Source organism: Balaenoptera physalus (assembly GCF_965194825.1).
Source record: "Balaenoptera physalus genome assembly, chromosome: Y".
Taxonomy (NCBI): Eukaryota; Metazoa; Chordata; class Mammalia; order Artiodactyla; family Balaenopteridae; genus Balaenoptera; species Balaenoptera physalus.
Window position 1 is genome coordinate 1,673,829 of NC_138904.1, and position 27,341 is coordinate 1,701,169.

Below are 27,341 nucleotides of genomic sequence, written 5' to 3' on the forward strand. Positions count from 1 at the left end.
ACTGCAGCTGTGGCTTGTGACTGTCGCCAGAGATGCCCCTCCCACCCCAACCTGGGCGCCAGCTGCCTCGGATGGGGGAGGGGAGACATGTCCCACCCCTCCCCACCTCCGGCTCGGCGGGGAGACGTTTCCGGAGCGCGGAGGCTCCTGCAAAGGAGGTCCTTGGTCAGGCTGGGGAGTAAGGGCGGCCCTGCGCCCCAAAACCCCTACCCGTGCTCTGCGCTCTGCTACTCCAGACTGGACTTTGGGGACCGCGGGCTGTTGCACCCGAGGCAGGGGGTCCACCCTTAGCAGACCCCGGAGGGGGGTGCTTCACTCCGTTATCTAGAGAGGCCGCCCGGGGGGGTGGGTCCCCGTTAAAGAAGGGTGGAAGGGTGGAGACGCGGCCGTACACTTTCGGATCAGGAGGAAATGGCCTCGCCCCGCCTCCCGCGCGCGCGCCCTGCCCCTGCGGCTCCCCGGAGACCTGGGCCGGGGCGGTCGCCTGCGGGAAGGGCTGAGGCAGGGGCGGGGCGACCGCGCTGCACCCCGACCCGGCCCCGCCCCGGGGGGTGTCCCTCCCGCCGCCGCCGTCCGCGCGCCACTCCCGGGACAGACCCTGCGCGGCGCGGCGCGCACCATGGCGCGCCGGGTGGCCCTCGCGCTGTTGCTGCTCGGCCTGCTTGGCACCCAGGTGCCCACCCGGGGTGAGTGAGCGGCGGCCGGTGGGGCTCACGGGGGCGCGGGCCTGGCTTGGGGACCCGCGTCGGGGCCCCAGGGAAGGGTCGCGGGAGGGGGTCGAACCTTGGGGCACGGACGCTCCGTGTGGGGTGGACATACTTCGGGGGGCATAGTGCGTAGGGCACGCAGTTTGGGGGGCACACTGGGGGAGGATGCACCTCGGGGGCGCGCTGTGCGGGGCCTACACACCTTGGGGGGCCCATGGCGAGGGACGTACTTTGGGGGCGCACTGTGTGTGGGGGGGGCGCGTGGAGGGGGACGCGCCGGGGACCCCCGAGCCCTCCTTCCCGCCGAGAGGGACCCGCTGTGCCAACGGGTGGCCAACGCCCCAAGGAGGCGGCCTTACCCTTTCTTCCCCGCTTTCTGCCCGGGCGCCTTTGGACTCACTCCGCAGGCGGAACGTCAGCGTTTGTTTTCAGATTCACAGACTCTTAGAAGTTGGGAGGCCCCTGGGTGGGGCGGCGGCGCCCGAGTCCCCCTTGCCCTCCCCCCGGGGTTCCCTTCAGTTCCCGGGCGCGCGTGTGCGCCCCTGCGGCCGCCCCGCGCCCCGGCCAGAGCGCTGGCAGGGCCCGGGCACCGCGTCTTTGTTCGGGCGCTCGGTGGCCGCCTCCGGGCGCCACGCCCTGCGGCCCGGGACTAAATTTGGACTCGGCCGGGGAGCCTGAAACCCGGGAAACGGGGAGGAAGGCAGGAAAAACTCGGAGCTCTAGAAACGCCCAGCAGCTCGTGGGGTGTCCGGGCCGCGGGGACTTCAGGCGAGCGCGCGGTCGGGTGCAGAACGGCGCCGCCAAGGGACACGTATTCTCAGCGGATCGTCCGTGTGTCCGAGTAGATAATTCGGAAAACTGCACCCAAAAAAGTGTCCGGAGAAGGACAGGACGCCCGGGACGCCCACACTCCCTAGCCAACCTGGCCTCTTTCTGGTTCTTGCCTGCGTTTTTCTTTCTCCTTCTAAAATGGAAGTTGAGATCCTGTTTTCCTGTCTCTCTCTCTTCTCTTTTAAAAGGAAAGTTGGGATCCTGCTGGGCGTGGCTTAAAAAACAGGTTTCTCCGACTAACGGTTGTTTTCTCTCCTTTATATGGTTATTTTTAAGTGGACAGCCACTAGGGCAGTGTCTTTCAGGAGTGGTCTGATCGGTGGTGGACACATTTTAGGAACCAGACACAGGACAGAGAAGGCCTGGTGTTTACCTGGAAATTTCCAGCTCAGCGCTAGAGGTTGAATGTTGAGCCCTGGTCCCCCGCCTGATGTTTATTTTAGGGAGGATTTGCTAATTGATATCTGCATTTTTAAAATGTGTGCCATGTATTCTAGAAGTTGTGTGTGTTCGTTGCAGGCTTTAGAAAAAATTCAGTCTCATCCATGGGGACCTCTTGGAATAGTTTACAGCTTGGTGGGGAGGGCCTGGGATGGGTTTCCTGTTTCTCTCTTTCCTGCCCTAAATCCCACCTAGCTGCCTCACCACAGAGTTCTTCATTAGTTTTGTTTTTGTTTTTGTTTTTCCTGCTGTGTGGTTGAGTCACACCTGCTCACGAGAATTTTTCGTGCGTCCCCCTGGCTACACCTTCATTCATGTTTCATGAGTTAATTCCCCTCTGAGCCCTTAACTGTGTGCCACGCCCCAAGGGAGATGGGTCACAAGGGGTTCTGGTCGCCCAAGAAGGTACCATCTGCTGGGGGAAGGGAAACATCTCATCAGGCAGATAGGACACAGGGCCAAAGAACGGTGACAGTCCCACAGTTCAAGAACTCAGGGGTGGAGAACACAGTCTTGGCCAGTGTGAGGGTTTGGCTGAGTTGGAAGCTGTCTCTGGTGACAGTTGTTTTTTGTTTGTTTTTTAACAGGTTTCACATACAGGTTATATTCTACCCTGTATAAAAAATGTGTAATGTTTAGAAAAAACCCAGAGCACCATTAGCCTAGAATTGCCTGATTTCTATGCAGATTGCTCCCAGCTACTCCGGGTTGCAGGGTGGGGGGGGGTGGAGAGGCAGCCTCGCCCCAAAATAGCAGAGGGAGGACAGAGCCTTCATACACGCTGATCTCTTGGAGGGCGCCTCCCCCTCCCCCGCCGGATCCTTCTGGGGTCCGAGGCAGGGAACGGACTGTTCCTGAGATACAAACGGGGTTTTATCAGGAAAGTTTGCTTTCGAGTTGCTGAAGTTCAGAACACGCTTCCCTATAGAAATCGGGGTTTGGCTTCGTTTCCATTCTGGCTGCAGAAGCCCATTGAGTCAGGGGTAGATCTTCATCGGGGTGCAGATAGCACTGGCCTGGTTTCCGAGGCCTTGGGACTCAGGGCTCTTGTGTTCCCAGGTTTTTCTGGAAATCCCCGTGGGATAGTGTGGCGTGGAGAGACGCAGGGGCCCTAGAAGGAAAGAGGCAACTTCGGCTTTCAGTAAAGCACTGCTTCCTCCCGCCACCAGGGACACTCGGCCATGTCTGGAAATGTTTGTGGTTGTCTCAACTGTAGGGGGCGTGCTCCTGGCATGTGGTGGGTGGAGACCAGGGATGTTTCTCCACAGCCCACAGTGCCCAGGACGCCCCGCATCAGAGGGTCCTCCAGCCCCAGATGTCAGTCGTGCTGAGGCTGAGAAACCCTGACCGAGCATGGAGACGTAATATCAATCATCTGTCTCTCTATCCACCCATCCATCCATCTATTTGTCTACCTATGGCTGTGGTTTGCAACCTGGGATGACTTGGTCCCCCAGGGGGACATATGACAATGTCTGGGGACGTTTCTGGTTGTCACTGGGGGGAGGGGAGCTCCTGGCATCCGGTGGGTGGAGACCAAGGAAGCTGCTCCACACCCCACAGGGCACAGCACGCCCCACATCTGACAGTCCTCCAGCCTCACATGTCAGTCGTGCTGAGGCTGAGAAACCCTGGAATTTCTGTCACAAATTCCAGGTTGTTGGTAGCTGGGGGTTTGGATTCAGTCGTCTTCCTCCAGGTAGGACGCTCACATCCCGGGCTTTAAAACTCCTGGTACCTGGGCCACCTAAGTGCGGACCGGGTGGGAAATGGGTCCAGGAAGGTGCTGAATCCAGGACCCCACGCTCCATCCCAGCCTCTGCACACTAGCCAGTGCTGTTTGAAAATCCAGAAACGCCTAGGGAAAGCGACATTTCCTGGGCAACTGACCGGTTTCCGGGGATTCCCTCATCATCCCCACCCAAGCGGGTGTGGGCTTGGTCTCTCCAGCTTCCCATCCAGCTCTGCCTGTTTCTGCTTACCAGGCAGAGAAAGTGAGTTTCATTTTCCTGCCTGCGTGTTTGGCTCTGATAAAAAGTTAATTGCCTGTTATTTCCTTCAGGGCTTTGGCTCTTTCTTCATTCTCAGTTTATGATAGTTCAACCCCCCTCCCTTTTTTTTTTTTTGCATCTGGAGATACTAAAAGACTTAATTTTGGGGGGGTTTCTTCATGGGCGGGGGATGCACTTCTCTTCATCTGGATGATATGCTAATTGTTCAGAAAAAGAATGCAGGTGGTCGAGTAGTTAAATCCATCCGACGTGTAGGATGCAGGGATTTCATGGATGAAATCTGGAATTTTTTCCAGCTGAGGTTTTCCTCCCAAAGGTGACTGACTACCACACACATGGAGCCCATGTATTTGTTCCTACTGAGATTTTCCAATCACGGTGGCTTCTTTTAGGGAGAAAAGAATCCCATGCCGTGTATGACTTACAGACAGGGTTAGAAAGAAGACGGAGGTCGTCTTAGAGGGGGTGAGGTGCCAACTCATTCAGCGTCCTGGCTTTCCACGGAATCCTTCAGACACCCAGCTGTTTGAGGATGCCCAGTCCTGGTGGCAGTTGGGGAGACACATCTGGCACAAGACATCTCGCTGAGTCCCCATGTGTCTTGTTCTGACACCCGGGTGTCCGTCCCACGTAAATCAGTGGAGATTGCTTTTTGATCTCCTTTGCCAGTTCTTAGGGTTAACGATGGACTGTGTGTTTTCAGATCTCCAAAAGTCCTTTTGGGGGGATACAATGGTTTTGGAAGTGTTTTCTGCAGACAGAGGGGTGTTTTCTAACCCTCAGAGGATGACACGTACTTGAAAATGAACTACCCGCAGGCATAGTTCATAGTTCATCAATATGGGTTTCATGATACAAGTCACGGCAGCCCCTTTGTGGCGGTAGTGTTTACCAGAGCGTCTTTGGTGGAACAGGGAAGGTGTTGTTGGGGAATTAGAATTCAACCCAGCATCGACCCAGAAAGCCTCTCCGCCAAGGTAGAAGGGAAAGAAACCCATTTTACGATTGAGTAAGCATGATATCAGGATGTGACGTGCATCACAGGTGACCCACTAAGGCTGCAGAGACGCACTTTTAAAAGCAGCTAAGTGAATGTCACCCATTCTGTACAGGTTGTCAAAACAGGCTCCTTTAGCCATTAAAAATATTTACCCACCTTGGAAAAGGACAGAGAAAGAGCTTCTGGAAGCAAAAGGCGAGGGAAGAGAAGTCTCTTCCTTTGTTTCCACCAGGGCTTTTATTTTTAATTGACAGTCACCCTTCCAACCTTATAGGACAAAGACCCACATCACACACACACGCACACACACACACACGCGCGCACGCGCACACACACACGCGCGCACGCACACGCACGCACGCACACACACGTGCGCACACACACACACCCTTCAATCACAGTCAACAACCATGAATATTTTGTGGGACAGGCACACCTCAGAGAGGTTGCGGGTTCGGTTGCAGACCACCCCAGTATAAAGCAAGTCACATGAATTTTTTGGTTTCCCAGTGTATGGAAAAGGCATGTTTACATTAGACTGTAGTCTGTCGGATGTGCAGTGACATTACGTCTTTAAAAAAAAACAATGAACATGGCTTGATTGAGAAATACTTTATTTCTAAACAATGCTGACCATCTTCTGAGCCTTCAGAGGGTTGTAGTAGTAACATCAGAGATCACCGATCAAAGGTCACCGTCACACACATATCATAATGGAAAAGTTTGAACGATTGCGAGGATTACCAAAATGTGACACAGAGACACGAAGTGAACAAAAGTTGTTGGAGAAGTGGCACCAATAAATGTGGTCGAAACAGGGCTACCCCATACCCTCAGTTTGTAAAAAACACAGTAAAGCTAAACGCAATAAAATGAGGTGTGCCTGTGTCTTTCACGTCTGCATCTGTATCTGTCCACATAGGGACACAGGAGTTGCTTTTCTTTTTTTTTTTTTTTTTTTTTTTTGCTTTTTGGAATCTCCTGTTTGTATTCTTTGCCTAATTCTTTTTTTAAATTAATTAATTAATTTGTTTATGGTTGCATTGGGTCTTTGTTGCTGCACGTGGGCTTTCTCTAGATGCGGCGAGCGGGGGCTACTCTTCATTGCGGTGCACGGGCTTCTCATTGCGGTGGCTTCTCTTGTTGCGGAGCACAGGCTCTAGGCGCACGGGCTTCAGTAGTTGTGGCACGTGGCCTCAGTAGTTGTGGCTCGTGGGCTCTAGAGCGCAGGCCCAGTAGTTGTGGCACACGGGCTTAGCTGCTCCGCGGCACATGGGATCTTCCCGGACCAGGGCTCAAACCCGTGTCCCCTGCATTGGCAGGCGGATTCTTAACCACTGCGCCACCAGGGAAGCCCCTCTTCGCCTAATTCTTACGGCACTTTTGGGTGTTGGTACACGACTGTGTTAGTTTCAGCTTTGTCTTGAATGACTCAGTGTGGCCACTGTCTCGCTACTCGTATTATTTTTAAAAAATCTCGTAAACAGAAAACCAGAAACTTCCTTTTTTTTTTTTTTCTCCCCCTAGAGTTAGATATAGGCCCTCTAAGCGGTGTTTTTCCAGTGGCGGTTAGGGACCCTTGGACAGGCTGGGGATTTAGTGCACGTCCAGCAGCCTTGAAACGAAGAAGATCAAATAGAGTAGACAACGCCAGCATGCTTTACCCACGCTTTGCTAAGGAAGCATCGCTGTGGCTTTGGTGCCCGTTCATCTGTCTGAGTGGACTGGCCGTGTCGTAAAATGTCTTTATTTCCGCAGACGGCAGGCAGGGGCGTTTGAAATCCGTTGCAAATCTGAACCCCTTTTCCATCGCTCCTGCCTTCTGCACTTGGACGTTTTTGATAGAACCCCTTTGTTTTCAAGAAAAGCCATAAAGCTGCAGGGCATCAGCAACTTTTCAAAGAGCCGAGTAATGACTCCCAAGGGTGCTTTTGAGAAAAAAAAAAAAGAGAGAGAGAATTCATTTTCATTCTTGCCTGTTCACCGCCCTTCGTGAGAAGGCGAAGAGCCAGACCTGTTGTATTCCGGGACTTGGAAGGCATTCGTCATCCGCAGACAATGCAGCCAGCGAATTCCAATTCCGGCTGTTTCTGTTTGTGCATCCGCAGGGCGTTCCACCCTCCCCCTCCCCTCCCCCCTTCCCTCCCCCCTCCCCTCCCCCTCCCCTCTCCCCCTCCCCCTCCCCAGGCCGCCCAGTGCAATCGCGCTGTGGCAATGCGGCCGCAGGAACGCACTGGACCCGACCTACTGGTGCACAAAGAGTAAATCGATGACGTTGTCTTGGGGGCAAGACACAGACAAGGCGGCATATAGACCTTGTCCCCGCTGGCAAGACCTCAAATATTGCCGATCAGCGTCTGCTGTCCTTAGCTGTTTTCTTTTAGGAAAGGGTCTGGGGTCAGTTCTCAATGGAAGTTAAAGAGGTGCTGTTTGCCCCGTAGTTGGCCCAGAATGTGCCCCACCAGGTGAAGAAGACTCAGGAAGGAGAATCCTTAGGTGTTTGACACAGAGTAACACCGCGGAACAGGAAGAGGAAAGGGTGTGGCTGGGTCTCAGAGGGAGCGGGAGATGCAGGTCAAGGACTGTCTCTCAGAGGTCCACACGCGGTGCTGCTGGACAAACGAGGGCAGCCTCCCCGCCCCCTCCCCCCGCCCTGACTCGACCCCTTGCTGAGGAATTAAAGACTAGTGGCCTGTCTGGAGTGAGGTAGCGCTGGATAGGTGGGATTGATGATTGATGGGTGCACGAATGATAGATAGATCATAGGTTTACAGATGATGGATGGATAGATGGATGGATGGATAGACAGACCGATGGTGGAAGATAGATAACGGATAGATGATAGATAGACACAGGATAGATGGAGAGATGTCAAAAGACAGATGATGGATGAATGGATGGATAAAAGATGATAGATGATAGATAGATATGACAGAATAGATAGAAGATGATAGATAGATAGATAGATAGATAGATAGCTGCAGTACCTATCTCAAATGGTTTCTAGTTGGAGGGGGGACCATTATCTCACTGCTCTGAAACCACCAGCACCTAGACTCACCGTAAGCACACACCAGGCAGTGGGTTATAATCTCTGCATTCCTGCAAGATAAGGCGCTGACTCAGAGTTGGGGAAGGAATCAGGGCACGGGAAGGACAGAGCAGAAGATGCGTCTCAGCTGGGGTGTGGGCTGCATCCTGCTACCATAGACAAAGCTTCCCTGCCCACCTCTTGGAAGGCTGATGCTGGTTCCCCTGGAGTCCCACCCCCAAAGCTCTCTCCACCCTAGGCTAGCTTCCGTAACTGCTGATAGATCTGGCCCGTCTGGTTGCACCCATGGTGTCTACAATGGTCCACATCCCCGGCTTCTCGTGATTTGCTCCCAGGCCTGCATCTCCTCCTTCACTCCTGCTTCTTGTGATAGGACCGTCTGCCCAGATTCTCAAAATGAAAAGTCACCTTTCATTCCTGCCAGCTTCTTCTCCCATATCTGATGTTAGTGAATCCTGTTGATTTCATTTTCTAAATTTTTCTCCACCTATGCTCCTGTCTCCATTTCTGCTTTCATTTTTAAGGCTCCCCCCTTCCCCCCCCCCCCCCGCCCCGAAATCCTTCCAGGAAGAATACAAGAAGCCCTTAACCAGTTTCTTCCCTGGATGCTCAGGTACTTTGAGAAGGTCTGGGGACTCCCTCTCAGAATAACATTTCTTTTTAATGCATAAAATAAAATACATAGGACTGCCAGGGAAACCGATTATATTGAACCAGCTACCCAGTGTGCAGGGGAAGAAATTGCTGGCCTTAGCCGAGGGTGTTGGCAGAGCCTGGACCAAGCCAGCAGAAATGAGAGAGAAGGGACCAGCTGTGTTAAGGAGTAGTAAGGAAATAAAAATCTATACTAGTGGCTTGCAAACCGGCCCCCAAAGTTTTTTCTTTAATTGGCCTGGGACACAGCCTGGGCCTCGGGACTTAGGAGGTCTCCTTGGATGTGCAGCCAGAGTTGAGAACCAAGATCTGTATTTGAGCTTCTGAAACTGTAATGTGCATAGGAATCACCCATGGAAATGCTTTTAGTCTGGCTGGGAGGGATGCTGAGGGCTTCCTGTAGGAGGGCAGCATCTTATCGGGGCTTTGAGGCCTGAATAGGAGTTTTCCTGGTATGGACAGAAGAGATTGGCATTTATGGCCAAGTAGAGGATTCGAGGGAAGCCCCAAGGACGGACAAGGTACCCAAACTATGTGACCCCTCAGATCATTCACAGGATGCTGGGGGGATTGTAAATTTTCGAGGCACATAGAGTGACATCTATTGTATTTCCGTAACATCTTACAGAAAAACCCGAGTGACCTTTTTGGCCAATCATAGTAGTGATTGTACCATCCATCCTCAGCATTCACAGACTCTGTATTTGCAAATCTGCCTACTTGCTACAATTTATTTGTAACTCCCAAATTGATACTCTCTGAGTTCAGGGATTTGTGCACAGCTGCAAAAAAACGGAGTCACCTTTCCGGTCTCAGATTGTAAACAAGTATCTGTGTAGTGCCACATTTTTGCATTTTTGTGCTTTATGCTTGCGATTTTGCTTCTAAGCACAAGAAGGCTGCCGTGTGCCTGAAATACGTGTGTGAGATGAGCTTCCTTTAGGCAGGAGAAAGAGTGCTGTGAGCATCAACACTCCAGATTAAATAAGATCAAATTCCACAGAAACATGCATGAAGCAAGGTCATGTGCGATTAGCTGATGGCAGTGTGACCTGAGGGTGCAGGAACTTAACCCTGGAGTTCCCCAGGAGCCATGACTGAATATTAGCTCATTCAGCATTTCCGGCGACTGTTAAGAACAAAACCACTACGGATGACGTGCCTTGACTGTGATTCATAAACAGAACTGTCAGGTCTAGTTTCGGGGCCTTGGGCCAGTTTCTGGAGATGCAAAGCCTCCGTGAACTGATCAAGTTTGGGACCTTCTGACTGGGTCATTTAGAGCCAGTGCGAAGGGGCAGGGCGGTGACCCAGGGTGAAGGGTGATAAAATTGGATTTGGGGCTTTGAGTCAGATCCTGGAGATTATCTTTCAGGGGAACAACGACTTGCTTTCCTAGCTCAGGGAGACTGAATTTACTGGGATCCTAGAACTACCTCCCTGCAGCCGGGATGAGGGTCCTGGGCCACTCCTGCCATCCCAGCCCACCCACCTGGAGATGGTTAGAAATGCAGATTCACAGGCCCAGCTCCCACCCACTGAGTCAGTGTCTTCGGGATCGGGGCCCAGGAATCTGGGCTCCCCAAATTCTAAAACTCACTGGTCCACGGCACCCGGAGCCCAGCCGACAGCGTCCCCAGATGCTCTGGGTTCTTCCAAAGCTTGACACAGTCCAGAGTGGCACCCCCAGGGTTACGGTACAAGGGAAGAACCTTTCCCCTCCTTGTCACAAAATCTGTAAGGCAGAATGTTAAATTACATGGCTCGAGAAACGGCAAAACTGTGTCTGGAGCAATTCTTTCCTAGCTACAGAAAAATAAGGGCATCTCTAATATTTAGAAATAAAATAAGATCAAACAGCATTCACCATCACCTCTGGCCCTGGACCAGCCCTGAGCAGCAGGGACCAGCCTGCACGGGGCCAGGGCCGGGGGGGACCCTGGTGTTGCCGTTGACATTGCAGGGGACTGGGGGCGAGTTCTGGGGTCTCCGTTTCTTCCTCCCTAAAGGAGAGTCTCAACAGTATTACCTAGACAGCTCCAGGAGCATGCAGGCCATCCAGAAAATTCCTCCATGGCCACTGTTAGTTTTACGTGATTCTTACCTCATTAGTATGAAAATCTGAAAGCCCAAGGAACCTTTCAACTGCCTAATTTTTATTTTGATTCTAACTTTATTTCTATTTTATTTGTGCCTGTATTTATATTATTAGGTTTTGTGTATAAATGGTAAAATTTATGTATAACTCGTAATTTCTATAATTTATTATAAAAATTTAAATTTTATCTCTACGCTTATTTTCTTTCTAGAGTTTGTTTCATGTATACGTATATCCATTGATATAATTCATAGGTTCTGTGTATAAATTATAAATTACATAATTTATAGTTCGTTATTATAAAATTATATTTTCTATTCTAATTTTATTCTTAGAATTTATTTCTATTATATGTATACATATGTTCATTTATATAATTGATAGGTGCTGTGTATAAATTATAAAGTACATAATTTATAATTTATTTAATTTATAATTAAAAAATTTGTTTCCTATTCTTATTTTATTTCTAGAATTTATCTCTGTTATATTTAAACATATATTAATTTACATAATGATAGGTTTGTGTATAAATTATAATTTATATAATTTGTAATTTATTATTATGCAACTTTATATCTTATTTCTTTTCTAATTTTGTTTCTATAATTTATTTCTATTTTATTTGTATATATGTATTTATATAGCTTATAAATTCTGTCTAAAGTATAAATGACATAATTTGTAACTTCTATAATTATATTTATATTTAATTTCTCTTCTAATTTTGTTTCTAAAGCTTATTTCTACTTACTTTTATATATTTATATAATTTATAAGTTCTGTATATAAATGATAAATTCTACAGTTTGTAATTTCTGTAATTATTATTGCAACTATATTTTCTTTCTGTTCTAGTTTTTTTTTTCTTAATTTTTTATTTATTTATTATTTTTGGCTGCGTTAGGTCTTCGTTGCTGCATGCGGGCTTTCTCTAGTTGCGGCGAGCGGGGGCTACTCTTTGTTGCGGTGCGCGGGCTTCTCATTGCGGTGGCTTCTCCTGTCGTGGAGCACGGGCTCTAAGCTCGCAGGCTTCAGTAGTTGTGGCTCACAGGCTCAGTAGTTGTGGTTCGTGGGCTCTAGAGCGCAGGCTCAGTAGTTGTGGCGCACGGGCTTAGCTGCTCCGCGGCATGTGGGATCTTCCAGGACCAGGCCTCGAACCCATGTCGCCTGCATTGGCAGGCGGATTCTTAACCACTGCACCACCAGGAAAGCCCCGATCTATATTTTCTTTCTGTTCTAGTTTTGTTTCCAGTATTTATTTCTGTTCTGTTTCCAGTTGTATAATTTATAAGCTCCGTGTATAAATTGTGTAACTGATCATCTCTATAAATTGTCATCAGTAGTACGTCTATCTCCTCATTGTGATGGCTGCGTCAGTGCGCCACCCTGATGGAATTTAAGGGAAACCGGATTCGGGCCTCGTGCTGTGCGCTTGTCGCTTGCACAGGTCATGGTTGTGGAACCTCAGATTCGCGGTTCAGCGGGTCTGTGAGGCACGTGCGGCTGCACAGGTTCCCCAGGAGGAGCCCGCGCCCAGGGTGGCCTTGGGGACGGGACGTCCTGGGGCTTTTGTCCTGGGTCTCGGGAGGAGGAAACCGAACAGATGGCTGGGGGAGGAGCGTGCACGGCTGAGGGGGGAGGTGCACGGCGGGGGGGAGGGAGGGTGCACGGCAGGGGGGAGGGTAGACGGTTGAGGGGGGAGGGTGCACGGCGGGGGGGGGTGCGCGGCTGAGGGGGGGTGCACGGCGGGGGGGTGTGCGTGCACGGCAGGGGGTATGTGCGCGCGGTGGGGATGACTCAGGCCCTGCGTCCGGCGGGGCCGCCCCACGTCTGGAGGTGTTCCCCTCCACGCCTGGAGGTTGGAGGGGCCGCCTGGAAGCCGCAGAGGCGGTGCAGGCTGCCTCCGATGGGCTGGGCAAAGGCAGCAGGAAGAGAAATGCCTGGGTGTCCGGCTCGGATGCCCGGCCCCTCGCCCAGCCCCACTGGGTCTGCTGTTCCTGGGTTTGCGTGCGGGACGCCGGGGGCTCAGCAGAGGGCTGAGTTGAGCCGTGACCTCTCCCCTAAGCGGGGCCACGTCAGCGGGGCTCAGGAGCCCAGATGCGCGGGGAGCCGGGCGGGGGCTCGGGGCCCAGCTGGGATGGGGAGGCTCCAGGCCCTGGACACGGAGCTACCAGACAGACAGACAGACACGTGCACACACACGTGCATGCATGCTCACACGCAGGGCACAGACACACGCATACATACGCAACACTCACGCTCGGTGCATATTTGCGCGCACACGCGCGCGCGCCCGTGAGCACATACCTGCGCCGCACACGCGCCAGTGCACGTGGACATGCGTGCGCACAGGTACACGTGGGCACGCGTGCAGTTCACCCACATGCAGTGTGCGCGCCCGCGGGTGCACGTGCTCACAGACACGCACACGAGTATACTCACGTGCACATCCGTACAGACACGCCCACACAGGAGCATGCGCGCGCACGCGCCACGTGTAGAAACATCTTACGTTCAAGTGTGTTGCTGTTGGTTTCAGCATTCCAAAGAGCCTTGTCTGCTTGTTCTTTCCAAATCCCCGTCCGAAACGCAGCATCGTCCACTCCTTGAATCGCTCCGTCGCTTCGGCAGAGGCAGCGTAGAGGGAGTGATAACGGTTGTGGGTCTCTAGGCGGACGTACAGGACCAGAGACGCGCATGTATGTGTAGGCTCTGCACCTGCCCGGGGGGCTCTTCGGGGCTGAACAAATCCCACCCTCCCCAGCCGCCCTGGCTACCTCGTGAGCATCTGCCACGTGCTGCAGGAAGAGCTGAAACCACACCTGTCCCTTCCGGGCTCTGAGGTGCAGGAACCAGCGCCCCTCCCCCCGTGAGGGCGGGGGTCCGTCCAGCGCAGGGCCTTCCCAGATCATGCTGCTGCTTCTACTGCCTGTTTGGTTTTTTTGTTTTTTTAATTTGGGGCACATCTCCTTGTTCATATAGTATTTTTTATTGAAGTAGAGTTGACTTACAATATTAGTTTCAGGTGTACAGCAAAGTGATTCAGTTATACATACACATATATATATATATACATATATATTTATATTTATATTTATTTATTTATTTATATATTTATAGCAGATTCTTTTCCCTTATAAGTTATTACAAGATACTGAGTTCTGTGTGCTCTACAGTAGGTCCTTGTTGTTTATCTATTTTATATATAGTCATGTGTATCTGTTAATCCCAAACTCCTAATTTATCTGTCCCCCCTCCCTTTCCCCTTTGGTAACCATAAGTTTGTTTTCTATGTCTGTGAGTCTATTTCTGCTTTGTATATGGATTCATTTGTGTCGTAGTTTAGATTCCACACATAAGTGATATCATAGGGTATTTGTCTTTCCCTGTCTGACTTTCTTCCCTTAGTGTGATCATCTCTAGGCCCATCCATGGTGCTGAAAATGGCATTATTTCATTCTTTTTTACCTGCTTGCCTGTTCTTAATACACACATGGAAAATCACACACACACAAATACACTTCCCAAACTACACATAGACACACTTACACATGGGCACACACCCAAACTACACACATGCACATACAGAACCCCACATATACACATACACTACACACACCACAAATACACACATGCCAACTGCACTTAGACACACACATGTGCACACACACAAAGCACACACACACCCCTACACAAATACTCACATACAAACCACCCACATACCTACACACAAAACCCCATGGATCCCAAACCACTCAGTAAACGGACACACACACACACCCAATCGCTCACACACATAGCTGCACACACACACACGAGAGAGAGAGAGAGAGTTACAGGCTGACACCTGTCTGTGAGACATTCAGGGGGACTGAACACATTGCAACCTTCTGGAGGCCCCCGGGGATGAAGATGGCTTGTTACACGCCCAGCACTTCCTGACATGGGACACGTGTGCCCTTTGCTTCTGCACCTGCAGGATGATCCTCCGACCCGCTGTCACTCTCCTTTCCGCTGACCGGACGGTCCAAGTGGACTGTTCCCAAATTCCCTTACTTTGCTTTCCTTCAATCCATCATTAATTGGATAGAAACAGAAATAGTATTGAAATTGCTTCAGTAAAGTGGTAGCAACAGGATAGAAGAACAATGGAATTAAAGGCAGTTTCCCCCCTTCTCTGGGATCACAGGAAATTAAAAAGAAAATTTACCTTTTTCTGGGTTGTCTGGTGTTTCTATGACAAGTACATTTTGGTTGTGTAATTATAGAGATGTTGCTACTCCAAGGGGTTTTTCTCTCCATGTTTTTTCTCCATCATGTATTGGAAATTGTGACTCACCTATTTCAAAACACCTGCTTTTTTAGAATAATGCACGTGCAGAATTATCATGGTTTCCCACTAATTTAATTGCTGCTAAACTCTAAGGTTGTCCATAATCTAAAACATAAGCTGACATATTCTTACGTTTTCGCATGAGAGTGAATATTTCAAATGAGAAATCACAACATGGTGATGCATTTTCAAAGCCGCCAGACATCTCAAAATGCAAAATCATGCCCTTTTTAAATTGTTTTCTTAATTTCCCAATTTACTTTTATTTGACTTATCTCTAATTGGACTCTTTTTCTTTTAGGCCAAGATTTTGATTTATCGCATGCCCTTGATGGTGAGTAATATTAAAACATTTTATAAACTACAGGGGATATTTTATTGGACTATAGTAAATCTTTTGAAATAATGTCTTACTACGATAACTAGAGACTCACGTAGGATGAAGAAAATCAAGATGCCCTTGTCAGGGTAAATAAATCTTTTTTGGTGGAATAACTTCCACACTCTGTGGTGGTGGATGAATGCCACGCAGGGTTGCCATGCGCTTGCGGAAGTGGCTGGTCCCCCGTGGGCTGGTCCCCTGTGGGCTGGTCCCCTGTGGGCTCACTGATTCCATCCCTTGGCTGGTGCCTGCATCACCCCAACCTCTGCCTCTGCCTTCACGTGGCCACTTTGCTGTGCATCAGTGCCTCTGTGTTTTCCAATTTCCTTCTGATAAAGGCACTCGTCTATAAGGGTCTGTGCTAATCCGCTGTGACCTCATCTTAACCAGTGTTACCTGCAAAGACACTGTTTCCAAGTAAGGTCACGTTCTGAGGTTCCCGGTGGATGTGAATTTGGGGGCCCAGTATTCAACCCAAGACATTTTTTTTTTTTTTTTTTTTGGAGTACAGTTGCTTTACAATGTTGTGTTAGTTTCTGCCGTACAGCAAAGTGAATCAGCTATATGTATACATATATCCCCTCTTTTTCAGATCTCCTTCCCACTTAGGTCACCACAGAGCACTGAGTAGAGTTCCCTGTGCTACACAGTAGGTCCTCATTAGTTATCTAGTTTATACATAGTACTGTATGTATGTCAGTGCCCCAAGATATCTTTTTAACTCCTGGGGTCCGATGCAGAGGTGTGAGTCAAAACCGTGAGGGCAGTAATGTTCCCAAAAGCCAACGGGGGGATAGTCTTATTCTTGACGATGGACCCCTCATTGGCTGGTGAGGAGAGATGCCGGAGAGGTGTCTGTGGTCCTAATAACCTCAGCCCACCTTGCCTTGGTTGCCTGGGGGTCCCAGGGAGCAAAAGGTGTGCTTCACGTAGTGAATGTGCACAGCCTTTGAGCCAAGGGTCCCGGGTCCCTCCTTCTCCCGCACAGGTCCCGGGCGCTCCCTCGCGTCCTGTGTTCTCCCGGGTTCCTCTTTCACTCACAGCCCCGCACTTGGCGTCTATGAGGTGGGAGGGGCCCTCGGTCTCGGTGGCAGCCGTGGTCGACATCGTCCTATGTTCCTGTTATCGTGGGTCCTCGGGGGCTCGCTGGAATCGTCCTGCAGTGCTTGGCCATTGCCTCAACTGTCAGGAAAAAAATGATGCTTCACACGTTCTCTGAGTCTTTTTAAGGAAACAGAACAGTGTCGAGAGTTGATTCTGTTTCCCAGCTGCAAGTCTTACTGACAGACATGTCTCTTCTCTTTAGACCATGACAAGAAACCCACTCCCGCCCCACCAAAACAAGGCACCGGTAAGAGGCAAAGGTGCCCAGCATGCAAACACAGCCGAGAAATTGTTGTCGTGCGCCCCAGTTTTCCCAAGAGCTGCGTGAGCCGCAGTCAGCTGTTCACCGGCTCTGGATCCGGCCTGGTTAATACTTGAATTACGCTGTGATGTTGGTGCTTTCAAGTCCACAGTGGCTGTGAGAGGACGGACGCTGCCACTTGGGCGAGATGCTGTTGGGTCCCCTGGAAGGCATCTCGGGATGCTTTCATTCTGAGTGTCTGTGCCTGGTTTTGGTTACTCATTTCTCGGGAGGAACAGTTTTAGGACCTGGGACCCTCGTATAACCCATGAGCAAACTTAGATCTCAGCCTCTAGGAGGAACGTACTAGTTGTCACTAAACCTTTCCAATAAAAGTCAGGAATCAGACGGATCATGGAATTGACCAAGGGTCAGATTCATTGGTGGTTAGTCACCCACAGTAAAATCGATGCCCAAAGTTACAGAGCTCTTACCACTGATTTTTTTAAAAATGTGATAGCTCTCTTCAAATGTTGGGCTTCTCATCTACAATGGCATCTGATGAGGAAAAAGATAGCCTTGTTCAGAGCCAGGTTCTTGACCTGTGGAGGCACGCAGAGGATGCTGGACAAGTCATTATTGAACAACGGACTTTGTACCGTCACGCGCTCCCCGGGGCAGCGACGGTGTTTCCCAGTCGTGACTCGTGATGGGTCAGTACATCGTGTTGGGTGGATACGCAAGCTCACCTAGATGTTGCTGGGACTTGCAAAGAGTCCTTAAAACTAAGAAGGCAACCTTGGGAGCCATCAGGAGTTGTCACATCATTTTGTCAAGCACACCTGGGTCAGTTGAATCATTTTCTTGGTGGGCACAAGCCCAAATCTGGCCACAGACTTCCCCCCTTAATCGCGTAGTATCTACCTTGCGGAAGTTGTTGGCAACTTGGTAGGGGATGTTGCTAGGATAAACAGTCCCGGGGGAAGACTTGTCTACAGGCAGAAGCTGGAATTTCAACTCGGTCCATGGGGCGTAATTGATTTATAAATTACTTTCTTTGTTTTGGTTTGGTTTTGCCTTTTATTCCTTTCCTTGGAGAGAAGGATGATATGAATACGGTCAGGAATTTGGTTTTTCTGTTGAGACCTTGGTCAGACTGATATTCAGGAAAGTGTTCTGAGATGTGGAGAGGCAATGTTTCCTCCGTCTATTTAGGAAGTCATTTCTGTTCCTCGTTTCACCCACAACTTCAATATTAACTATCTGTTTTTCTCCTCTAGATGATAACTTCAATTTAGAAGACGCCCTTGGTGGAGGGAACAGTAAGTAGTACCTCTTAAATCTCCTATGTGTCTGATTTGCTTATTTATCATTGCAAAGAGGCTTGTCTCTTTTAAATAAGTCCAATTAGTTTTTACCACGAAAACCTAAGGAATAGATGTATTGTTTGTTGTGGTTGAGTTTTTGGCTTTTATCCGTATGCCTACTTTTATTTTAAGGCTCTTACAGTCTTTGGGGTGATATAAGACAAACTGAATATCCTTGCCAGGGCTGGCCTCACGGGCGCGTAGGGTCACACAGGACTCCACACTCAAAAGGGCTTCCCTCCTTGGTTGACTGCTCTGTGGCCGCCCTATTGAATTTCTTAGTACAGTTTAAGCAAGAGACTCTGCATTCTCATTTTGCCCTGGGCTCCACAAATTCTGTAGCTGGTCCAGCCATCTGCTTTATTTTCTATTGGAAATACGTGAATTTAAGTATCGCAGCTGGATGATGATGGAAAGAAATCCACAGGTGCCTGTGTGTATGGGTATCCCCATCATGACAAAGTACTTGCCCCGCCATGACAAAGGACATGCTTCCATTTCTAGCTGTTTAGTAAACCATCTGTGTGCAAATGCACGTTTTGTTTTCTTGACTGCAAAGTGCTTATAATTGCAACTCTCCTCTTTTACAGATGACCCAGTGTCACCCGAACCACCCAAGCCAAAACCTAATCCAAACCCCAACCAGCCCGGCTCTTCTGGTAAGACCTTCTCGCCCCTGTGGGTCCTTGTGTGTTTTTCAGAGTACAGTGATTTCCATGTCAGCTGAAAGGAGGTAATTTCAGATTTAGCATGATCTTACTGTGAACTCTCTGTGCAACGTAATGCCAATTTTCCAGTCGTGGAAAACAGTTTTCAAAAATATATTTTTGGTTCGGATTTGATTTTTAGTGTGCTGATTTTACTTCCAAGGTTTTAATGGAAACTTTAAAAAATTAAATGTAAGATTTTAAATACAGAGAATCAATATGGAGAAAAATATCAGCTTGTTCTTTCCCTTTAGAGAAGCTCTTGGTTTTTGTTTTGTTTTTTAAAGGTTTTTGCCACCTTTTTTCTGACACATCATAGTATTCTCTGAGTATTTGACTAACATCAGTGTTCTGAGTTGAATGGCTGTTGAAACTTCAGATTTTGAGTTGGCTTTTTTGTTTGTTTATATATTTGTTTAATTTTTAATGCAGAAAAATAGAAATACTGTCCATCCTGTACCACAGTGAAGATGGTTATTCTCCCTAGTATTCTATATCAATTTAAATGAAACAACTGTTAAGTAAAACTGTCAATCTTTTATTCACACTGTGTCATAACATTATTTTTTGCTTATTAGTATTCCATAAGCATTTTCTTATGTCATTTAATAATTTTTATCATATGACTTTTCTTGGCAGTTATATGCTATCATAACTAATCCCTAATTTTGAAAATGTTATGTTTCTCTGCTATTTTAGAAGTATGAGTTGCAAAGCAAATGGAAGCCATCTTCATATGCTTTCTTATGGTTTTATTTCTTTTTTTTTTAATAAATAAATTTATTTTATTTATTTATTTATTTATTTTTGGCTGCGTTGGGTCTTCGTTGCTGGGCACGGGCTTTCTCTAGTTGCAGAGAGCGGGGGCTACTCTTCGTTGCGGTGCACGGGCTTCTCATTGCGGTGGCTTCTCTTGTTGCGGAGCGTGGGCTTTAGTAGTTGCGGCACGCGGGCTCAGTAGTTGTGGCTCATGGGCTCTAGGTGTGCGAGCTCAGTAGTCGTGGTGCACGGGCTTAGTTGCTCCGTGGCATGTGGGATCTTCCCAGACCAGGGCTCAAACCCGTGTCCCCTGCATTGGCAGGTGGATTCTTAACCACTGCGCCACTGGGGAAGTCCAATAATTGTATCTTTGAAAGATTCAAAGTACCTTTATGGGGTTCCCCGCCACCCCAGGTCTGCTTTTGATTCTGATGTGTTTCCCTTCACCCCAAGACATCAAGACACTGCCGACAGTTCTCATGTGACAGATGATCCTGTCTTTTTCCTTCTAGATGGCTTTTCGGATTTGGACCTGACTGATGGGACTTCAGATGGAGGTAGGGTTCCCCTTCTTTTTTTGTCTTTCTTTTTTTTTAATCTTTTGGCTGCGCCGTGCAGCATGTGGGATCTTAGTTCCCCGACCGGGGATTGAACCCGTGCCCTCCTGCAGTGGAAGGGCATAGTGTTAACCACTGGACCGCCAGGGAAGTCCCTCAGTTTTTTATTTTATATTGGAGTAGAGGTGATTAACAAGGTTGTGTTAGTTTCCGGTGTAGAGCAAAGTGACTCAGTTCTGCATAGACATGTGTCTATTCTTTTTCAAATTCTTTTCCTGTATAGGTTATGATAGAATATTGAGCAGAGTTCCCTGTGCTCTACAGTAGGTCCTTGTTTCCACCTCTGTCTTTAAAATCTTAGGTCAATATGGGGGCCAAAACAGTATTTAAATATAATAAATAAATAAGTATAAAATTAATATATGCTTAGAATAGTTATAACTTAATGAAATATATAGTCATTTTTATGTATTTATGTATGTATAAATTATAGTGTAAACGTATGTTACATATAAATATATTTTTACTATATTCATCTATTATGCAAATGTAATCTAAAATAGGTATTACGTCTAGTATATGTGTATATAATATATAACGCAGGGCCAGACAAGGTAAAGATCTCCTCCACCAGGATTCCTTTGGGTCACCCTCAGGAGGCGGGGAAAGATTGTGCATCAGCCTTGAATTTGGGCGTCACTCTTGGCCCACAGCCTCCTAGGAGGGCTGCAAACTCAAAGCCTCGGGACGTCCACCTGGAGGGAAGCTCCTTCCATGGCAGTTAACTCCAGCTTCCCCCACCAGGTAGAAAACCCTGGGCTCCAGCCCCCAGTCCGGGAAATCTTTTATTTCTAACTCTGCCATCGAGCTCTGGTTCTTGTTTATTTCTTGGAGAATTGAGCGTAAACGGTGAATAATAATAAGATGATGTGAAGATTTCCCAGGAGGTGACCCATGGCTCTGACATCCTTGGGGAGGGACTTTCATGCTGTGATGGCCCCTCCCTATTCCCGTCCTGACCCGTGTACTTGCCCCTGCATGTAAAATCTGTTTATTCTCCCTTCTCTTTTTAAGCATTTAGGTTATACCAGTTTCTTCTTTTTTAAATAGAAAAATAACATTTTTATTAGTTAACTGCCTGATACTCCTTAATACTTTTTTTTGAGGTATCGTTGATGTACAGTATTGTATAAGTTTCAGGTGTATGACGTAGTGATTCAGTATTTTTCTAGGTTGTACTCCATTTAAAGTTATTATAAGATATTGGCTCTATTCCCTGTGTTGTGCAATCTATCCTTGTTCCTTATTGATTTTATATATAGTAGTTTGTACCTCTTAATCCCCTACCCCATCTTGCCCGTCCCCCTTCCCTCTCCCCACTGGGAACCACTAGTTTGTTCTCTATATCTGTGAGGCTGCTTCTTTTTTGTTATTTTCACTAGTTTGCTGTGCTTTTTAGATTCTGCACCAGTTTCTTGTACACATCTTTATGCTTTGATATTGGATGTCCTCCATATGGTTCCCTTAAGGTGGTTTCTAAGAAGTAGGGTTTCTGAAAGGAGTTCCCACTTTTACATCCCTTCATGGGTTGCTAAATTGCTTTCCAGAATGGCTGGGATCATTGGTGGTCCCACTGGTAAGAGGACCATGTAAGAGATTGCTGGGTTCATTCCTCCCTGGCCTGCCTTAAATGTTACTGGAAACATTTTTGCTTTGGATCCTTGCTTGATGGAGCGCCATTGATTGGCATCAATGGATAAACCAGCCCCCAAAGGATTATAAGTCTGTTTATACCAGTCACGCCCTTACGGTGACATGCTTTTTGTTCATCTCGTTTGCCTTCTACCGGGAATGCCCCTGCCTCCCCTCTTGAGCTCACATACCTTTCAGAGTAAACCCCTTCCACCCTGGTCCCCGAGGTCACGTCTACAGTGGCTAGCCGTCTACCTTCTAAATTGGTTTTCCGTTTAAATTTACATCTCTAGGTGCTGTACAAGATCGCCCCACTTTGAGGAGTGTAACAGGCAGGGTTCTAGTTTGATACCCGTGTGACGTGCTCTTACCCACTGAATGTAACAGGCTGTATGCTGGCTCTGTAGCTGTGTAACATGCAGCCCCTCCTTTGTAGCAGGCAGTGGTGCTTCATAGCCATGTAACATGCAGTGCCTGTGTGACTATACCGTAAAGACACACTGGGAGTGACTGGCTGACAGGAAACAAAGCTAAAGGCACCCTCACAAGTGTGCAGTCCGCTGGGTGGATTCCTGGTTTGTGCACTCATAATTGTACAAGCATCAGCTTAACATCAAGTATCAGGAATTGCCTGACGGTCCAGTGGTTAGGACTCTTCGCTTTCACTGCCGAGGGTGCAGGTTCAGTCCCTGGTCGGGGAGCTAAGATCCACAAGCCGTGTAGTATGGGCAAAAAGAAAAAACAAAATGAGACAAACAGCAACAAAAACATCAAGTATCCATTGGCATTAAATGTGGAAAAAGTAGAGGGGGTGGTGAGGTGGTATCCCTTAGCCCTGGGGAAAGCACAAATGAAGACAATACCCAGAGGTGGTGGGTCCGTGGATAGCACATGGCCGACAACCACCCCTAGTGAGACTGGGGGGCCTGAGAGTTAACAGGAGTGTGCCTGGGATGACCCCATAGCCATGCGAGGGTCTCAGCTGGGCTCTGGGGCCCTTGCTGGGTTTCTTCCCGAATCCCTGGGGGACTTTGAGGGCTCAGTGGGTCTCCTGGAGCTCACCATGGGGCCAGGGGGTTGAGTCAGGTGCCAAACCTGGATTTCAGGTACACGGGAGCAAGACAGGTGATACGTCCCGTAGAATGAGGACCGCCCCTTCCAGCAGTGGAAAGGGACACCCTGATATCAATGGCCTCATCAGTCCCATGGTCATTTCTCTTAAGGAACCTTCACAACCCAAGGTCAGAGGAGCTGGTCCTTGGTATGAGTTTTCGGTGACCGAGCGTCTCCCCAGCGCCATTTGTCACCAAGCCTTGTTCCTCTCTTGCAGGAGGCGGTGGTGGCGGAAAGCAGAGGCATGACGGGGAGGAGCAGGGTACGTACCCCTGGTCCCCGATGTCCTGGGTTCCTCACGTGTACTGTTGAGGGAAGCGGGAGCCAGTGGTCACAGCCTCACTTTTAGTATTTGCAGCGTCGTCTGAAAGATACTGGAATGAAGAACGGTTCTCTGGACACGCGTTGCAAGGGGGCTCAGCGGAAACACGGGCAGACCCCGGAGATACTGGGGATTCAGGTCCAGACCGCCGCAATCAAGCGAATATCGCGGTACAGCAAGTCACACAAATTGTATGGTTCCCCAGTGCACCTAAAAGTGATGTTTACACTGCACTGTAGTCTGTTCAGTGTGCAATGGCATCAAGGCTAAGAAAAAGCACCACGTACAGGCCTAAATTTATACAACTTTTATTGCTAATAAAGGCTCACCATCCTCTGAGCGTTCAGCGCGTCACAGGAGTAACACCAGAGATCACAGATACCGTCACAAATAGAATCATAATGAAAGAGCTTGAAATATTAGAAGAATTACCAAAATGTGATATGAAGACGTGAGGTGGGCAAATGCTGTTGGAGAAATGGCGCCGATAGACTTGCCTGACATAGGGTGGCCACAAACCTTCCATTTGTTAAAAAAAAAAACACAAAAAACCCCACAGTATCCGCGAAGCTCGCTAGCATGACGTCTGCCTGGAGCTGGTACCAACGGGATCTGCATTTTAAGTTCGGTCGCCCTCCCAAAGTGCCCTAAGGAGGAACGCCGTCCGTATTACCCAGGGTCCTGCAGAGAAACAGGACCACTAGGATGTATAGAGATGAGTAGGAAGACACTTATTATAAGGAGTTGGCCCACGTAGTTACGGAGGCTGAGAAGGGCCTCGATCTGCTGTCTGCACGCCGGACACTCAGGAAGGTGGCCAGTCAGTCCCAGTGCAAAACACCAAGAACCAGGACAGCAAATGGCGTGGGTCCCAGTCTGAGTACAAAATCCCAAGAAGCAGAAGCACCAATGTCCAAGGGCAGGAGAAGATAGACGTGCCAGCTCAGGCAGGGAGCAAATTGTCCCTTTTTGATCTAATCAGACCCTCAATGGATTGAACGGTGCCCGTCCATGTTGGTGAGGGCAGCTCGCTTTACCCAGGCTAACGGGTTCGAATGTTATTTTTTTCTGGAGACGGCCGCATGGACACATCCAGAAATGAACTGTTCCCAGCTGCCTAGGCAGGCCCTGGCCAGTCCAGCTGACACATACGATGAACCATCCATCACACCGTCCTTTTTATTCGTGGGGGAGGATGTCTTGTGCACCTGCCGTGTCAAGAAACAGCTGTAGATGCGGGACGGACGCAGGTAGCTTTAGAATTCTTGATGGTGGATGGAAACACCGTCACCGTAGAGCACCTGAGAGTAACGAAGAGGTCGGGGACTTTGCTTTTTCGGAAGGTACATGAAGAGCCGGGCATCTGGCTGCTTGAGGTCACACGGCCGCTGAATGGTCCCCGCTGGGCCCCCTTCCACTGTGGATTTGTCACCCATCTGAGAGCTTCCTCACTGAGCTGGGAGGACACCTGGGCTGGTCCTAGGGATGGGGAAGCGGTGGGGTTTGGCATCCCACTGGGAGCCAGTTCTTGGATTGGAAACAGCTCACGTAGTCAAATGAATTCCGACGTGGGTTTCCGGGAGAGGCTCCGGAGTGACGGTCCCTCCGTGGTTACCCTGGGGCCCCGCCTCTCAGGCCTCAGCCCCATCCTCTTCCTCCGGGCAGGGCCGCCAGCCCCCGGCCCCGTGGTCCGCCCGTGAGGGTTACGTGTTTGCCTGTCACGGTGCCCTGTGCTTCCTCCCACAGCCGACTCCCCGGCGGTGGTCCCTGGGATCGTCGGTGCCGTCGCAGTGGCCGTGGCCGGTGCCATCTCCAGCTTCATCGCCTACCAGAAGAAGAAGCTGTGCTTCAAAGAGAACGGTAAGGCGTTCACCGCCGCGTCCTTTCCGTGGGGCCTTGCTGCTTTGAAAACCGTGCTTTCTTTAAAAAAAAAAGCACTAAAAAGCAGAACTCAGGTTGGCACGAAACACGCGGAAGGCGGCCGAGGGGGTCCTGAAGTCGCTAGAAAACTGGGATCTGACTTTGTGGCTTTGATCCCAGCGTTTAGCCATGTGAGCTTGTGCAAGTTACTAACCACTCCATTTTGGGGGACGGAGGTTCCCATAACGAGGAGAGATGATAGTCTGCGCTTTAGAATTTTTGTGAAGGTCAGTAAGGTCATGTGTGAAGTTCAGTAAGGTCATGTGTGAAGGTCCAAAAGGTCATGTGTGAAAGTCTTGACAGGTTGCCTGGCAGAGAGTGAGTGTTGATGAAATGTTCGCTCTTACGATTCATTCATTGTTATTTACGTGGACCGCCGAATGCCACCGTTACCAGCCCAGAGATCGGAATTCTCCATCATTGGGCATTTTGGGACTTTGTACTCAAATGCTAAGTTACTTAGGATTCGTCCTGACATCAGTGAGTTCTACTGTTTTGAGCACAGTTAATGTTTGTGTGTCTCTGGAAGGCTCTGTCTAGGTCTTGCTTTGAGAACCAGCGAGGGGTGGGTTGCAGTGTGGTGGCCCCATGGACCGTGGTGGCCCATCCTCCTCGGAGGAGGCTTGTGGTATCTGAACTTCCCTTCTGTGTATGACCCCAAGTCCTTATTCATGCTTTGCCGTTGGCCATTGGTGTCATCTGCCTAAAGGACCCTTTCCTGAGGGTTCTTGGGAAATTCCCAGAAGACTTGATAGAGGCAAAGTTACCCTCTAGGGATGGAGTTTACCTTCATCTTCCATCATTCCAGATTTTTAGGTTCACAAACATTATTTATAGCCTGAAATTGAAAGTCTGGCACAGCGTTTGGATTCAGAGACCTAAAATAAGAGGCCATTTTTATATCCCTCTCCTTGCACTGGAGGGTAAGGGTGCCTGAGTGCATCTTATTTCCCTCGTGGGAGTGGGCGCCTTCCATCTGGCCGCGCTCAGGAAAGTGTGGTTGGCAGGTGGAATGGCGGGCATCCAGCGATTCCCAAATGGACAGATGACCAAGTTCCAGGAGATACTTATAAAAGATCTACAGTTAGAACCGAGTGGGGGGAAACAGAACAAAAGAAAACACCTTTTTCTTTTGCTTCTTCTAGAACGAGCAAAGACTTGAAAGACTAGGGGTTCGATGGAAGTGAATTTCTGTTTCCTTTTCAATTACATTTCCCCCTTTCTCTGAAGACGCTCAAACTCAGAGCTTGACGCTCAGCCAGGAGAGGAAGGCGCTCGCGAGGCAAGGATGCACGGGAAGTCCTGGCCCCAGAATTTTCTGAAAATCTTCAGGCGAACCCCAGTTGGACTCTGGAATTACAAAGCATTTCTGTTACCGTGTGAATGGGATATATGATTCTCTGGATGTTCGTATGTCAAGACACAGGGATTTAAGGAAGCACCCAAGAGTCTTAATAGACTTGACATCATCTAATATTTGGAAAAGGGATTCAGAAATTGGGAAAACCAAGTGTTGTGCATCCCACCCTACCCCACCCCTGGTTCTCCGTCTTGGGTTCAAGCACTCTTCCCCCATTGCAGGGGGAAGGGGTGGGCATGGAAACGGAAAGCTTCCCGGGTAGAAAGAGTTGAACGTACGATTTTCAAAACCAAAAGCGAACTTTCTGAAGAACTGGCTCAGGGCAGGCAAGTATTCAACTTATGCTTCCAGAGAGGCTAGCTACATTCATTCCCCTAGAACACGTCCTTCAGTCTCTCTTCTTAGGCTGAATTAACATTAGGTGCGACTTTAAATTTTTGATTTGCTTTGTGGTTTTCACAGGTTCATGGTCTTGGGCTGATGGAGATGCACAAAGAAAAAGGAAAAAGGGGGGGGGGCAAATCTTCATGAGGGAAGGAAGCGAGTAGTTCTGATTTCAGTAATTAGGCCCTTTTGTCTCCAGCTGTAAAATGTCCCGCATTGACACAAAGAAAATTAGGTCCCTTTTCTCATAGAAGCACCGAGTCTAGTGCAGACAGTGAGCGTCTTTCTGACCACGTGGGTAG

General features: G+C 49.0%; 1 protein-coding gene across 2 annotated transcripts in view; it reads left to right on the plus strand.

Moving 5' to 3' along the window:
* The first annotated feature begins 535 nt into the window (after positions 1-535).
* The window catches only part of LOC309653445 (CD99 antigen-like), a 32,780-nt gene continuing 5,974 nt past the window's right edge, over positions 536-27,341 (plus strand). The window contains exons 1-8 of one of the 2 annotated variants that reach the window (XM_082448156.1): positions 536-686; positions 15,433-15,465; positions 16,820-16,864; positions 18,139-18,180; positions 18,816-18,884; positions 20,204-20,248; positions 23,271-23,315; positions 25,122-25,235. In XM_082448156.1, coding sequence (XP_082304282.1) covers positions 620-686; positions 15,433-15,465; positions 16,820-16,864; positions 18,139-18,180; positions 18,816-18,884; positions 20,204-20,248; positions 23,271-23,315; positions 25,122-25,235 — 460 coding nt within the window. In that variant the 5' untranslated portion in view covers positions 536-619. The remainder of the gene's footprint in view (positions 687-15,432; positions 15,466-16,819; positions 16,865-18,138; positions 18,181-18,815; positions 18,885-20,203; positions 20,249-23,270; positions 23,316-25,121; positions 25,236-27,341) is intronic. The other variant, XM_082448155.1, reaches the window with a different exon arrangement.